This window comes from Trachypithecus francoisi, unplaced genomic scaffold (genome assembly GCF_009764315.1).
Source record: "Trachypithecus francoisi isolate TF-2019V2 unplaced genomic scaffold, Tfra_2.0 Lachesis_group16, whole genome shotgun sequence".
In the NCBI taxonomy this organism is placed as follows: domain Eukaryota; kingdom Metazoa; phylum Chordata; class Mammalia; order Primates; family Cercopithecidae; genus Trachypithecus; species Trachypithecus francoisi.
Genome location: NW_022681461.1, coordinates 12,732,208 through 12,748,697, shown reverse-complemented (window position 1 = coordinate 12,748,697; position 16,490 = coordinate 12,732,208). Strand labels below are relative to the sequence as shown.

Genomic DNA, 16,490 nt, shown 5'->3' with positions numbered 1-16,490 from the left:
AGTGTTGTCTCTGGATTGGTTGGTTTGCATTTGAAGGGCGTGCTCCCAGGCAGGGTATTTACCATCTGTAGGAACTGACTCACCCTTTGTGGGAGGGCTGTCTCTCCAGGATCAGCAGGGCCCCAGATGTCAAAGCACCAGAATCCAGAATATAAAAAGGCTTGCTTAGTACAGCTGCTCAAGAGTACTAACCCTTCCCCTCACCTTGAAGGTACTATTGGTATTGAGAGAAGAAAACTCCCCCAGATGACCTTCGTGATTCTTATCACAGGAAATTAAGTCTATGATAGGCTCAGAAATGTCTGTAAAGTCATAGTACAAGATATGCGACCAAGCAGACATATTAAAATACAAATGGGCTAAAAATGTTTCCAGACTGAACTCATGTTTGTCAGCTGAGTGATTAGAACTATTTACCCTAAATCAGCCAAGTGTGCACATACCTCGCCATTTAAAACTTTATATGAATATTGTAATACAGTTCTTCAAGTCCTCACATGAATTTCGTTTAACACATGGTGATGTGCCCCTTTATTCTTCTGTCTTTTTCGTGGTGCCTGCTCAAACACATGCATAGACATACAAAGACACATCCTGTGATATGCACAGACAGGCTGCTGTCAAATTATGTAGACATTCATTGTCCCCGCTGAGAGCTTCTTCTGCCTTCCCAACTTTGCTGTGCTTTGCATTCCATTATATCAAAATGTTCACAGAAAAATGGGCTTAAACCCTGCAACCTTGACAGCCATATCAGTCTTCTAGGTTTTGGAACATCAATAATGAAGAAAACAGCACTTGAATTAATATCCCCCTTGATGAATTGTTGAGGTTTATGTGTTACTCACATTTGTCAACTGATTTTTCTGGCAAAGTGAAAAGGCTTTTGAAAAATTACCTGTGGTACTTTTTACTGCTTCTATGCTTAATCCTCCTCTCGCTCCCTAAACAAAAGCTTATTCCCTTCCACTCTGTTACATCGGAGTTGGGGGCTTTAACTGGAGAGGTTTAGGAAAGAAAAGGGTATCCCTTAGTGAGGAAGGAGAAGCAGAGAGCAAATCACTTGGTTGGACTCTTTAAGTGAGGGCTTCGCTGTGCACTTGGCAGAAGATTCAAAGTCTGAATTCGGGAATCTCAAGTTGTCTTCTAGGTATCAGCCTCCTCAAACATGGTTGAACGCTGCTCTGACGTTCATGAACTTCAGAGCATCCTGGGCCAGAGGAGAGTCACAGAAGAAAGCAACTGGGGTCAATGCATTTCTAATCATTGCAGGGGCTCCAGAAGGAAATATTGCTGGATTTCTGACAGCATGTGGAGTGTTTTAAAATGAAACTCCTGTACAAAGGCATAAGAATGATACCATGGACTTCTGAGACTGTGGGGGAAGGGTGGGACGGGGGTGAGGGATAAAAGGCTACACATCGGGTACATTGTTTGCTGCTTGGGTGATGAATGCACCAATATCTCAGAAACCACTAAAGAACATATTCATGTAACCAAACATCACCTGTTCCCCAAACAACTATTGAAATAAAAACAAGAAATTTTAAGAAAAAGAAACTCCTGCATTTCTGGGGGTAAAGGGGGTGCCTGGAATCTACTAAGAAATGTGCAGCCTTACCTGTAGTCCTTCAGGGAGCTCAGGCAGCAAGGAGCATGTTTTGGTAACCTTGCAGGAGGTAACAGCCGTGTCTGGAACCAAGGAAGAGAGTCAGTGGTGAGGTTTTATTGACAAGATGCAGAAAACTTAGCATAACATATCTTCATTTTTTTTTTTTTTTTTTTGAAACTGAGTCTCACACTGTCACCCAGGCTGGAGTGCAGTGGCACCATCTTGGCTCACCACAGCATCTGCCTCCCGAGTCCAAGTGATTCACCTGTTTCAGTCGCCCGAGTAGCTGGGATTACAGGCGCTTGCCACCACACCTGGCTAATTTTTGGACTTCTAGTTAAGATGGGATTTCACCATGGTGGCCAGGCTGGTCTCGAACTCCTGACCTCGTGATCTGCCTGCTTCAGCCTCCCAAAGTGCTGGGATTGCAGACGTGAGCCACCACGCCCGGCCAACACATCTTCATTTTTAATTGCTGGCCAGAAGCTGAATGATCTAGGCCTGTCAGGGAGCAAGTTGCAGAACAGGGATGATTAGGAATATTGGAAAGAACTTGTCTTTGTAGTTATTCTTGGCAGGATTTCTGCTGTATCCTAACGCAGGTGAGCTAGACACAAGACGAGCATAACTGATGGGCTTGCCTTTGCTTTTGAGTGTTTTGTGGCTTCTAAATTGGCTGTGTGAAGACTTGTTTGCAGAAGTGAGCCGAAGTGCATCATTAAAAGCAGCTTAAATGCACATCCCTTGAGAGGATGCTTCAAAAATTACCTATAATAACAGCAGGCTGTCTCCTGCATAGTTTGTTTAAGACACTGCTTAGCTGGGGAATGTCCAACTGTTATCACTACAAACTGTGATCATCTCCATTCGAGGGGGAAAATGGATCTTGGAGGTTGGGGGATGAGGTATTATTATATTTCATAGGAGATTCAAGACTGGTTAACAAGACAACTTTTGTTTTCAGAATTGCTGTGCTTCTCACTAAAATAGTTAAGTGTGAGGGAAAAGGCAGAAAGAGGATGGAAGTGCTGAAACATGCATTTAGTGGGGTGGGGGGGGGGTTGGAAGAAAGCACATGTCCTTGCGTAGGAAGTAGCAATTCAGACTTCTCCTGGCATGGCATTTGCCTTGGCTGGGCATTTGATTCTGCCTTTTCACTCCCTACTGTCTTTTCTCTTTATTCTTTCTCTGGGCTTATGGCAGTGGTCGGGTCAGTGGTCTGCTTCCATGGAACCCTGCCTGTGGAATACATACCTTGTCCACCTCCCACGTAGACAGTGCCTGTCATGCGCTGCTGCTGTCTTCATTGGTTTGAAGCTTTCACGTAGACCTTTATCTTTGCGAATCTAATGTTGGTTGCAAACAGTATGAGTTTAGTGGCTAATGGGTAAATGTTTAGACAGGATACAGTAGACTGTATGTGTGAGCATATACATTCTGAGACTTTGGACTGGAAAATTTGTCTTGTACAGAAAATGCTATGATTATTAATTTAGTATAAAGACACCAAGTAATGACTCTATAAATAGTATTACAGCTGAAGACAAAGCAGGTAACTTTGCCATGGGATTGATCCACTATTGTTATAAAAGTATTTTGTAGACAAAAGTGGTGCAGACACTCACAGAATATGAAGAAAGAGGAATATAGTCATAGGACAGTCAAACGTATATCTGGTCTACCAGTTAAAGTTCATTTGGTAATACCTAGTAGTAATACATACTCATGAAACACATTTAAATTTGTAATACATTTTCCTATTACTAGTCTCATTCTATTGTCATAAAATAAGCAAATATTATTTTGCATATGAGTGGATGTAGAAATCCAAAGAAAGTAAGTGACTTGTCCAAAGGGTAGAGACAGAAACCCAGATCCTGAAATTCCCAGAAGAACTTTCAATGCTCTGTGAAATAGGAATCCCAGATTCATGTTGAGAGTTTCAATGACAGAGTGTTCTAGACACAATCACAGAACAGAGAGGAAAGCTACATATTATCTTACAGGAGAAGGAAGTGAAGAAATTGGAGCTCTCATACACTGCTGGTGGGAATATAAAATGGTGCAGCCACTTTGGAAAAGTTTGGCAGTTCCTCAAAATGTTAAATATAGAGCTACCATATGACCCAGTAATTCCACCCAAGAGAAATTAAAACACGTGTCCACATAAAAATTCATATATGAATGTTCATAGTAGCATTATTCATAATAGCCAAAAAGCCAGAACAACCCAAATGTCCACCAACAAATGAATGGATAAATAACGTGCGACATATCCACACAATGGAGTATTATTAGGCAATACAAAGAAAGGAAGTACTAATACATACTACAATGTGGATGAATCTTAAAAACATGATGTTCAGTGAAAGAAGCCAGTTACAAAAGATCACATATTATATGGTTCCATTCATATGAAATGCCAGAGAGATAGAGTGTAAATCTGTGAATATCCTCGGCTGAAAGTGGAGAGAATGGGGAGTGAGTGCTATCTGGGTGATGAAAATGTCCTACAATTAGATTATAGTGATTATTGCACAACTCTATGAATATACTAAAACCCACTGAATTGTACACTTTAAATGGGTAAATTTTATGTATGTGAATTACAGATCAACAAAACCATTGATTACAGGAGAATATATATATTTTTCTATCTCCAGGCCCAGCTTCTGTTATCAGCAATGATGATGACTCTGCCAGCCCACTCCATCACATCTCCAATGGGAGTAACACCCCATCTTCTTCAGAAGGTGGCCCAGATGCTGTCATTATTGGAATGACCAAGATCCCTGTCATTGAAAATCCCCAGTACTTTGGCATTACCAACAGTCAGCTCAAGCCAGACACATGTAAGTACAGCTGTTTATACTTATTGGCCCATTTGCTGCATAGCTGTATCAACCAGAGTGTTTATCAGAGTCCCTGACAGGGATGACTGGCGGGGGGCAGGGTGCACTGAAATGTCTGAGGATTCTTGCAGCTTTTGATCCAGGAATAGATCCTTTAGTTTGTTGCTTATGGAATTCTTTGGGTGTGTCTCCTGCTGGGAAGGGAACTGTGGGCAGATACTGACTTCTCTTGGAATCTACTTTCCAAAACCATTTGTCAATGTGAAGTTGGAATCAGGCATGCTTATCTTGAAAAAAAGAGAGACAGAAACCAGAAGTATCATTAGAATGCACATATATCAGTTATAGATGACAAGCAATGAATGTAATTTAAATTTAGCTTGTTGAAAGTCATTGAAACATGCACTCTAGGTAGCTGGAAGGCACTGTGTTGCCCATAGGTGGTATCAGTTTGGGGAGTCCTGTATTCTTTGCTCAGTCTGAGTTCCCAGCATGAGGCCTTGTGTTGCCACAATAGCAAGGAGAGATGCTAGCAGATGATTTGCGTATTAAGTATACTGACTTTCATTCTTCAAAACCAAATTAACCCATTAATCTCTGTTAGCAAGCTTGAGATTTTTCTAAGGGCTTTTTGTGCTATCTTCTGCACCACTGCTCCAATATTAAACGTGTAGCCTTAAAGACAACACAAAATAAACCCACGGTGGACAAACAGGCTTATGGCATTGGGATTCCAGGCCTTCCTTCATACGTGAATAAGGGGCTGTGAGGGCAATGACATCAGGTGGCCCAGATCCCAGAGATTCCCTGCCACTAAGGAGTGGGTATCCTGCATGTTTCTATCCCGACTTAAATACCATTCTCCTACCTTGTCATAGAGGTGAGGTAGAGGATTACTGCAAGGTTAGGCTTTGGGGGCTGACTCTTCATCGAGAGCTTTCATGGGATGAAGGGCCTTAGCAATGAATGTCAGATCTGTGCATATATAAGGAAATATCTATAACTTCATCCTGTTTACTCAAATTTATCCCAAGGTATGTTTAACATTGGATGTGAGTTTAAATGTTAGGAAGAACAGTATTATGAGCTTTTAATGTGTGAGACTGGAATCCACCAGAGATTTTGGTTGACTCTGTAACATGACAAGATAAATAGAATAATGTATGAAGAATATTGAGCTCCTTGAAATAAGAGGTATTAGTTGAAATCAAGGTATCATTACTCTTAATACTGTCATTGTGCTGTGAACAAGGTGAGTAGAGGTATTGCTTAAAATGTGCCTTCTTTGACGGGGTGAGCCTCCTCCAAAGATCCTTGGAATGCCCTGTACGCAGAACTGTCAAATAAGGAGTAAGACTAAGCAGGATACTGTGATGGGAGCATCTGTCATCATTTTGATTGTTCTCCCTAGGGATAGAGTACTTTGACATTGACACCTCAGTCACCACCCAAACCAGGCCTATGATGCTTTTCAGTTAGCCTGAGGCTGTAGTATAATTGAGGCTGACTAAAATCAACATACCCTCAAAAAGTTGCTTTCCTTTGTGGAGGGAGGAAAGATAAAGCTGCATAATTAAGTACACCCGATCAGCCCAACAAGTCCAGTAAGAGAAATTGAGCAAATGAGCAAGAGAGCAAACAAAGTAACAAATGAGATCCTCTATACAAAAGTGGGCTACATGGCTGGAAGTGCTTTCTTCCCTGGGAGGCTGAGACAGGCGGATCACCAGGTCAGGAAATCAAGACCATCCTGGCTAACACTGTGAAACCCTGTCTCTACTGAAAAACACAAAAAACTAGCCGGACGAGGTGGCGGGCACTTGTAGTCCCAGCTACTCGGGGAGGCTGAGGCAGGAGAATGGCTTAAATCCGGGAGGCGGAGCTTGCAGTGAGCTGAGATCCGGCCACTGCACTCCAGCTTGGGCGACAGAGTGAGACTCTGTCTCAAAAAAAAAAAAAAAAAAAAAAGAAATCCAGGAAGAAAGGCTTCAAAGGTTATTTCCTTGATCTGGAGTCTGTGGAGATTTTTTGCAAAGGTTTGGGTTCCCTTTGGAGTAGTCTTGATTGTGTGGCTCAGTCATTCTGTGCCTCCTGTCAGTTTCTGGCCTCTACCCAAGTGGTCAATCTCCATTTGGTCATTCCTTCTGTATACAGTCTTGCTAGGCCCTGCACCCAACCGCAGTGTCCCGGCTTTGTGTCCTCAGTCACGCCACACCATATACCAAAAGAGATTTTCTTTTTTCCAGGCAACAAGCCACATATACTCTCATGATTTTAAGAACACTTAAAATCACAAATCTTCCATGAATGCTTTTTCAAATAAATGAGAATGAAGAAGCGATTTACTTCTGTCCTTCCCTTCACCCTTTTGTAAATGTCATTTTTTATCTCACAATTTTTTTTTCTTTATCTTTGGTGTATCTGTGGCCTTCTGTTAAATATTGAGTATGAGCACTCTCACGTGTTTCTGCAATCTCTTTTAGGTTAGATTGTAAGCTCTTGGAAAGCAGGATCTTCATCTGTTGAACTCTTCCTTCATAGCACAGGACATGGTGTACCTTTGATGTTGGCCACATGTTGACCAGATGTAGCTTTATATTACTGAAATATTAATTGCTAGCAGATATGTAACAAGAAAGATGACTCATAATCATTTTCATTGGTTTTATTCCTATCAAACTTGCCTACATAGTTGTTTATTTATTAGACAAGTTTTTAACAATATGTTAGCCAATTTAAACACATTTAGATAACAATTTTAGCAGAAATAGGCTTTGGACAAAAAATCTTTTCTTTGAACATTCTAATTGTAGTCATGCAGAAATTAAAATATTTCAAAATGTATAGACCTGACATGTAGACTAATCTGTTGCTATAGGGCCATGAAATGTTGAGAACTTAGATTTCAATTAGATAATTCCCATTGACTATATATATATGTGTGTGTGTGTGTGTGTGTGTGTGTGTATATATGTGTGTGTATATATATACACACACATATTTATGTGTGTTATATACATATACAAGCATACATGTATTCTATATATACACACATACATATATGTACATATGTGTGTGTGTGTGTGTATATATATATATATATAAAAACATATATTTTAGAGACAGAGTCTCACTTTGTCACCCAGGCTGGAGTGCAACGGCATAGTTGTAGCTCACTATAACCTGGAACTCCTGGGCTCAAGCAATCCTCTTGACACAGCCTCCTGAGTAGCTAGGACTCTTAGGTACACACCGCCATGTCTGGCTAAATTTTTTTATTTTTATTTTTTGTAGAGATACAGTTCTCACTATGTTGCCCAGGCTGGTCTTGAACTCCTGGACTCAAGTGATCCTTTCCAACTTGGCCTCCCAAGGGAGGGATTGCGGGCATGAGCCCCACTGAATATTTTTTACAAGTGAACTTTTAAAGAACCTCTAAAGAAGGGCTCTTTTAAGAAGTTGCAATGAAAAAAACATTGAGAAGATCTCAGAGAGAGTTTAGAAGACTTACCATGTGCTTAAAGCATAATATCATATGGACAGTACAACGTTACTATTCTTATGGATCCATCAGAGACTTGAGCCAAAAACTGGCCTATTTACTTCTCTTTCCTAAAACTGCATGCTATTCAAAGATGTTGACTTTAGAATATACATGTGATCTTACAAAGATCACTGAATTGTAAGAATCTAATGTGTGTATAAGCTATATGTATGATCTTACTCATTTCACTGAAGTTTAAGAATCTAACTTACATAATAAAGACAATTCATTAAATGCTTATTTATAACACTATTTTAATGCTAGGAACTAGAGATCTCTTGAAAATGATGGCTTGTTCCCTGCTCTCAAGGAGTCTCACTGGCAAGGCCGATAGTTAGATCATCATATAATCATAATGCAATGTGATAGGCATTACAATAGGATAGGTTAGAGCATGGGTCCAAAACCCCAATTACCAACAAGAATCAGGCACGTCAATGTAAGAAACAGGCTGGAAGAAAAATGATGTGGGCTAGTGAGGGCCATGCTGGAGTATGGGCCTGGTATTGCCAGATATTCTAATTTTTTTCCAGAGAAAACAGGCGTTTATTATTTATTATTATAAACAGGCAGGTTTGACTTCAGGTTTGACTCGCAGTCTGTCTACCACCCGTTTGTGATACTCTGAATTAGACCTGAAGGATCAATGAATAAAAATACCTTATTTTACAAACCATGCTCAGAAGTAGCTTGTCCAGAGTGATACAAGCTCAATACTTGCATAGTTTGGCTTTAAAAACAAAACAATAAACAAACATGATCAAATCCGACTTCTTAAAATGATGCATAAAATAATTTTAGTGAAAGATGGTGATCAATTATATCCCCTGAAGTATGTTTTCACTATCTGGAGTGATATGAGGGTTTCATTTACAAAGTCCGGAGGTGGTTTGCAGGATTGTAGAGCAATCTGAACAGGGCTGAATTCCTCCCGAGCACGTTCCAATAGCAAGTCTGTCTACTTTATTGCAGGGCCCAGAGGTTCCCCCAAGACCGCCTGATAATAATTTGGTATTTGGAGGCTCCTGTGTCACTGCAGGAACTAAAGGAGGCTAAATCCATGCCTGATGGAGGAGAAGAGTTCTATGGTTATCTGCAAATTCTGGCCAGACAAGATCTTGACGTCACTCCTTAGCTTCCATAACCTAGCCAAGCAAGAAGTTGCCTTTCCAAGACAAAGCAGTGTGCTCTAATGACTAACCCCTCAAAGTACTATGCCACTTTAACTATAGACCCATCTCCTCGATCAATCAGGATGGCAAGATGGAGCTGAGGAGCTCAGCAACATCAAGTCTGGAGTTGGTCTTTAATTCAACTAGCTCGTTTAGACGTGTCTGAACACCACGTCGCCTGACAGCACGGGGTGGTTTCCCAGTAAAATTTACAAACTCGGCTCAAGGGCAGCTGTGTGTTGCTTTCCTTTCCTTGCCTGCTGAGAAAGGTTTTGACAGGGAACAATGGAAACACACCTTCTGAGCTGAAACAAACCAACAGAAACAAAACATACTGACCAGCAAAACCCCCAAATCATCAATCTTGGGTTCTCTCGAAGGGTGGGAGTGCGTTTTATCTTCTCCCGTCGGAGCAAACACGATAGATGTCCTCCCTAAAATTATGTCTTCCCTAGAGCAGCCTTGTAAATTAGCTAGGGTCCTAGGCTTGAGGCCTAAATCGACTTAAAATTGTCTCTAAATATGGACCTGGATGTGTTTGTACTTGCAGAGCATGCCCTCTTCGTGTGCCTAGGGCTAGTAACTCCCTGTGCAGAGGCATACAAAGTATTCTGACTTTTTTTTTTCTTTTCAATTTAATTCCATTTCCAATGAAATGGATTTTTAAAAATTTTCTCCAGAGTGTGCCATACTTCTCCAGCTATTGTAGTTAATGTGCGTGTTTCCTTGTGTATATGTGTGTTTGTGTGTGCGTATGTGTTTTCCTAGTGGTCACATGCTTGTTAGGCAATTATGTAGATACGCACAGATTCGTAGACCAGCTAGGCCTGAGGAAAGAAGACCTTATAAAGGGGGGGAGTATTTTAACAGTAGCTAAAGCTATCACACAAAGCACCCATTCTGCTCCCCTCAACAGCCACAGCCCACTTCATCATTGTCTTACCAATAAGGGGAAAGGATGGAGGTGATGTTTTTCACAGAACCACAGAGGTTTTGAATATATTTGCAATATTACTTTGAGTACACATGAGCAAAAATTCTGAATTACATCCAGGACCCAGAAGCTCATTAGATCAAAGAGTACGGGGCCCTTCAGAGTTACCGGAGATTATCTTCAGACTTCAGTGCAATCGAATGACCATGGTCCATTTTGATGGTCAGAGATAGGACTGATAAACGGGTAGAAACAATTGCTTTAGCACTTTCTTCTATACTTTGCCTATTAATGTTTTGTCTTTCAAAAGTATATTTTCTTCTAATTGTTTAATTGGCCAAATAATGACTGCTTTGGGAGTTGTTTGTATGCCTTGGAAGGCCATGGCCTGCACTTTAAAAATAAGCTAAGTCCATTCTGCCCAGCATGAGCATTAGGACAGAGAATGCAGTTATTTTAGGATCCTTAAAAATTGCTTCTTTTATGGCACACTGGGTTGACGACTCATCTCGTGGGAGCCTTCATGGTACGTTGCTGCTGTTTTGCAGGTCCCAGTACAATTCTTTCCCCCTCTCAGTGCCATGCCCCCCCCATTGCTAGCTACAACAATTTGATGTCATATTCCATTTTCAACTCCAAAGGAGATGGTAAGAAGCTATCAAATAATGCTTTAAAAAAGCAACTTCAGTTTCTTAAAAGAAAGGAAATGAATACATGCTGCATAATTACATTTAAAATGTAAGCCTTGTTATTATAAGCTGCACCGAGATGAAGATTTGTTAGCAAACCAGTTTCAAGCACACTCACAGTGAAGTAAAATCATGTTTTTAGCATCTGATCATTGGGTGATATTATTCTTTGTTATCAAAAAAGAAATATCACCCGATTATAGTATTCTTAGACCTCCTAGAGAAAATACTCCAGTCCTAAGTTTGGTGTCTGAAAAGAAAAACAAAAATAAAGGTTATGGATTTAGGTCAGGGAGCCACTCAGAGTGATACTCTGAAGACTGCGTTTACTCCCTCATCATCGGCCAACCAAGATGGAGTTCTGCATCCTGCACATATCAGACATTTCAGTCCAATTTCACCGAAGCATCAGTGATGTTCTCGAAGCATCCCAGCAGATGGAGGATCCTAATGTATTTGTTCTGGGTATTTCCCAAGGCCCAGCCTGACTGGAGTGTGTGTACCAGCAGGATGAATCCAATCAAGCTATGCCCCCATTTTGGTTTTGAGTTGATCACTCTCACATGTGCCAGCAGATTGTGGACCAGGACCAGCTCAGCAAACACAGTTGCAGAGTAACCTCCTACATTGCTAAGAAGCTCCTGCTACCCAGGTGCTTTGAACAATTGAGTGCTCCCTCTGGTTAAGTAGAGATGGGACCACTGGAGTTTTTCTTGGACGTGATGCTCAATCCTTTAGGGCAGCTATTATAACAAAGTGCAGGTTTCCTCCCCAGGAAGTGCAGCTTTTCTCTGTCTTTCCTAATTCTGCTAGCCTGTGAGAGTAACCACCATAGCTGGGCTTCTTTTCAGATTAATTGTCATGCCAGGTCTCCTTGCTGGGGAGCTGTGATGCTGCTTTGAGGTTGATCGCTGAGGTTGTAGTGGGTTTTTGTTTAGTTTTTCTGGATTGTTCTTCTTTCTCTTGAAAGGCAAGAGAAGAAACATTTTCTCTAACCCACGGCCAGGAAGGAAATGGGGATAGAGCTACTTTTTAGTTTAACCTGGTTGCCACATAAAGGAATCTCCCTCCTTGGACTCAGCCCCTAACTGGAATCAAGAGCCTCTGCCTCCTGAGACTGAGAGAGCAGCCCAAGGAGGAGATGAATCCATTCTGTCCTTTGTTTGGGTTTGCTTCCTGTCAGGGAGAGAATGCTGTGGCAGTTCCTGATATGTGGAACTTTCATTTTTAAAACCAGGACAGTCCTAAACAGACCGCAATGAGTTGGTCAATCCCGGTTGGTATAGGCCCAATTATTTTTGCTAGTAAGATAGACTTGTCTTCCTCACCCAAAATGCTTTTAAGTGCCCTAAAATGGGTATTTCAAAATAAGAATAAATAATACAGATTATAGTAGAAAATCTGGAAAAATAAGAAACAAAGATGAAATGAAAAGTCCCATGTAATTCCACCAGTTAGAGTTAACCACTGATATCATTTGGATATATGGCTTTCTAGTCTTGTGGGTATCCTTTTAATCTCTTGTAATATAAAGTCTGACCATATATGTCCTTGCCTTTATTTGTACTGGACTCTGTTAATATTTTTATAGTAATGGCTCCCTTTGGGGCGATTGTGCCATACAGTGTGTAGGAAGCACATTGGGTATATTATTCCCAGTTTCATATTTTGTATTTCCTTGGGGATGTGCAGGGGTTAAGAGCAGGGGTCTGGCCGTAACTGGCCACATCAGACTCTCATATGGTAAGTATCACAGAGCACACGAGGCCTGTGTTATGCACTGGAAAGACTCAGGAAATGAGAGGCTCTCTTGTTCTGACAAGGCAGGCTGAGAGCTCTCATTTAGGGTCATCACTCCAGATAACTCCAAATGCAGTTTATTGCTCAACTGAAGCAGATGATCACTTTTTGCCTCCAAGTTCTTCATCCTAGCTAGCTCCTTTCAAAGAGCTGAGTGTGCTGGAGGGCCAAGCTAGTTACATCTCATACATTTCCCAATATTTAGGGATGCCTTCTCTTCCACTGAGGATCCCTTGGCTATGCAAGGACCTCTGATGAGCCGGGGTCTCCCTTTGGTCACTCCCAGCTTTGCTTAAACTTGATGGAGTTTGCTGTCCAGTGATCCCCAGATCTTTCATCATGAAAGCCTTCCTTCCTCTCCTGATGTCTCAGGCCTCTAGACCTAGACTGGGGTTCTGGCAAGGAGGCTTCTATCAATAGTATGAAATCCAATAATATGTTAGTGTTGGTATTTTGCACAGTAAGATTAAGGCTAGATTCTAAAAATGAGTTCAAACGAATAAGTTTCTGTGATTTCAGAACCAAAGGCAGGGGGGAATCCCAGAAAGAAAACAATAATATAAGCCTAGTTTCTATATATTATTCTTATTCATTACTGTATATGGGTAGACATCAATATTCTTTTTTATCCTGTTACTATTAATTGACACATTTTTTAACCATGCCATTGAACTTTTGGGTGCATTAAAGTGGAACCTAAGCTCCTCATTACATAATAATGGCATTTGGACTGAGTGCCATATTCCTAAATTTCCAATAAAGTGGTTGATATAGAGAGGACAGGATAAAGCCCTATAGTGTGCAATTATATCAAAATAGCTAGTCTCCACTTTAGGGAATGCCTTTACTAGAGGTTACATGAAAGGTCTGCTTATAAAATAAGCAGATATGGCACCACTAAGCAGCCACCTGAATTGTTTTCTTACAGGAATGATTAATTTTCAGATCCATTTATGTTTTAGTGCTCGATACTTACTCCCCTTCCCTGCAACACACCCAAAGGGTTTACTTTTGAAGTCATTTGGTCTTCAGTCTACTACTGAGGAACAGAGAGGCACTAACTGCTTTACCCAGGGTCAGAACTCATGTTCTTACCTTCTATTAATAGAGTATTTGAGTCAGATTGACTAACTGGTCTCACATTTTCTCTGTCTTGGTTTTACTTCTATAAACATCAATATCTTTACCCACATGGTTTTTCTCTCCTCCCCTTTTTTTCCGTATGTATTAGGGTTCAGGAACTATGAAGCTAATGATCACATTTCTTCCTAGTTCCTAATTTCATTAGTGCCATTTCCTAATATCTACAGAAACAATTATCAATACATGTAGCTGCTTGAGCCTTATTTAGAAGGTAGCCTTTCTTTCCCAAGTGCTGTCAGAATGTATACATTTAGTCTGTCTTTTTCCCTCTTAGGAGTTTTTGTTTTGAGTTGATGGTAAAATTCCTCTATACATGTGAGATTTTTGATTTCACTGAATTCTACCTAGATTTTTATGGACATTGGATTTGAAAGAGGAAAACACTCGTTTTCTCAGTAAGATATTGGTGATACATAGCTGCACTGCTGACTTCCAAACTCCTGAGCTTTGGGGAGGGCGACAGTGGCCAAGTAGCAGGCAGAATAAGATCATCACTCATGTCCTGAGTCACACTTTCCCTCTCGGGTAGTGTATGTGCTCTGCCACTTCCTACATATTACATCCTGAATTTTTAAGTAAAGTGGATCTTAGCCAGATTTGAGTCTAATGGCTGATTCATCGGCATAGTTCTTGGCGTTAACATCTCAGTGCCCTCTTTTGTTCTCTTTGAGAGGATTCATGTCCTTGAGGGCCTTTGTGCCTCCTCTTGTCTCGGTGTGAGGAAGAGCTTTGGTGTGAGGGCGGAGCTATGTAAAGGGTTGCTGGGTTGGGGGATTAGTTCCTATGGTCCCCACACCATCTGTCTACTTTTGGAGAGAGGGGACTTTGAGTGGGTGGGTATGGATTGATGTTCCTTAAGGAAACCCTGCTGGCTAATGGGCACTACATCTGTGTATTACTGTGATTATCTCTGTAAGCTCCCCATGTGGCCAAGGACCCTCCTCCTACCTGGGCACTTCCTGCTGCCTTATTGCAGTAGTCTCAGCCGTTCAGCCCGCTGCTGCTCCACCATGTTGGGCTGCAGTAGGATAGGGAAGGGGTTCTCTTGATTGCTAAAGATTGCCTAACTTTATTTCCCTCTTCCACATTTCATGCAAGAGAGTGGACCTAACACATGACTTGCGTTCTCTTCCTATGTTCAGAAACTCCAGGGCTTGCCACGTGTATGTATGAGTGACCAATGGAACTTGGAATTCTTTATCTATATGATCTATTCGAAAATGAGACTTTTGTACTGGAATTTGTGATGTAGTTGATCATTCAGAGCCAAACGCATATACCAATAAAGACAAGAGTGTCATATTTGTGGTCTCTGTTGCCTACTTTCATCACCTACTAATAATTTTTCTTACATAGACTTGAGAATATAACTCAATATTGGGATTCCTCAAGGTACCACGAACAGTGCTTTAGAAGTTGTTGCCATTGGTTCCCCAGTTGCCCCCACATAGCCTCTCTGGGTTTTCTCGAAGCAACTCCTTCACTCAGGTAGGCCAGCATTAGGGTGAGGCAAGAATGTCACTCGCTTAAGGCACAGAATTTAAAGTGGCACCAAAAGTCTCAGTACTCAAATAATATTTTCACGCAACATTTTAAAAGATAAAAAAAGAATGCAAAAGATCTATGAAAAAAATATCAAAATTTTAAATAAAGCCAGCATAATCCCAGGAGGACTGAGATGAGTGTAAGGTGAGTGAGCTGAGTCCTACAAGTTCAGGGTCAGATCCTGTCTTTCCTTTAAATTCTGATATTTTTGGCTGGCTCACGTCTGATATATTTTGGTGGCTCACGTCTGTAATCCCAGCACTTTGGGAGGCTGAGGTGGGCGGATCATGAAGTCAAGAGATCAAGACCTTCCTGGCCCACATGGTGAAACCCCATCTCTACTAAAAATACAAAAATTAGCTGGGCATGGTGGCACATGCCTGTAGTCCTAGCTACTTGGGAGGCTGAGGCAGGAGAATCGCTTGAACCCAGGAGGTGGAGGTTGCAGTGAGCCGAGATCATGCCACTGCACTCCAGCCTGGCAACAGAGAGAGATAACATTAAAAAAAAAAAAAAAAAATTCGGACTTTTTTTAAGTACAAATGTTTGCATTCAATTTTATCAAGAACTATTGTGTTATGCTTAATATAATTTATCTCAATAACCGGTTTTTTAGCATTTCCTTAAATTGTGTGCACAAAGCAAGAATCTCACTGCCCTTAGCCTTGGCCTTGGTCTCCGGCTCCTTCTGGCCTGGATCTTGTTTAAACCTCTGGCCTTTGCAAAGCTGTTATGTGTACACAAACTTCTCAGCGGATTATCTGTCAGTCTTCTGCCACTTCCTGAGTTCCTGGCCTAATTTCTTTCCTCACTGCCTCGTCTTCCCTTGGAGACGCAGTCCCCTGTTTCCCTTTTGTTCAGCCAGCCTCAGCATCTCCAGCAGTAACCATCCTGTGCTATCTACTGAAATAGCAGAGAAGTGCATGCTCATCTTCTCACTAATTTTTAAAATTTTTCTTTGTTGTATGTGACTCTCCAGAGTGAGGGAATGAATGAGGCTGCCAAAGAGAGAGAGAGAGAGACAGAGAGACAGAGAGTGAGACAGAGACAGAGACAGAGACAAAGAGAGAGAGATTTTGTGGCAAAGGACAGGAGGGAGGATCAGGGAACTTTCTCAGTAAGTTTGAGAAATAATCTAGGGGAAAAATGGATAAAAATTTTAAAAAATAAGTGAAATTCTTAAAAAAAGTCTATATTGC

At 41.1% G+C, this 16,490-nt stretch overlaps 1 protein-coding gene across 4 annotated transcripts in view; it reads left to right on the top strand.

The window, feature by feature from the left end:
• Positions 1–16,490, top strand: part of NTRK2 (neurotrophic receptor tyrosine kinase 2) — a 368,100-nt gene that overhangs the window by 201,838 nt on the left and 149,772 nt on the right. For 3 of the 4 annotated variants that reach the window (XM_033236933.1, XM_033236932.1, XM_033236934.1), the window contains one exon: positions 4,276–4,464. In XM_033236933.1, coding sequence (XP_033092824.1) covers positions 4,276–4,464 — 189 coding nt within the window. Of the gene's footprint in view, positions 1–4,275; positions 4,465–8,980; positions 15,050–16,490 lie in introns of those variants that run through there. The other variant, XM_033236935.1, reaches the window with a different exon arrangement.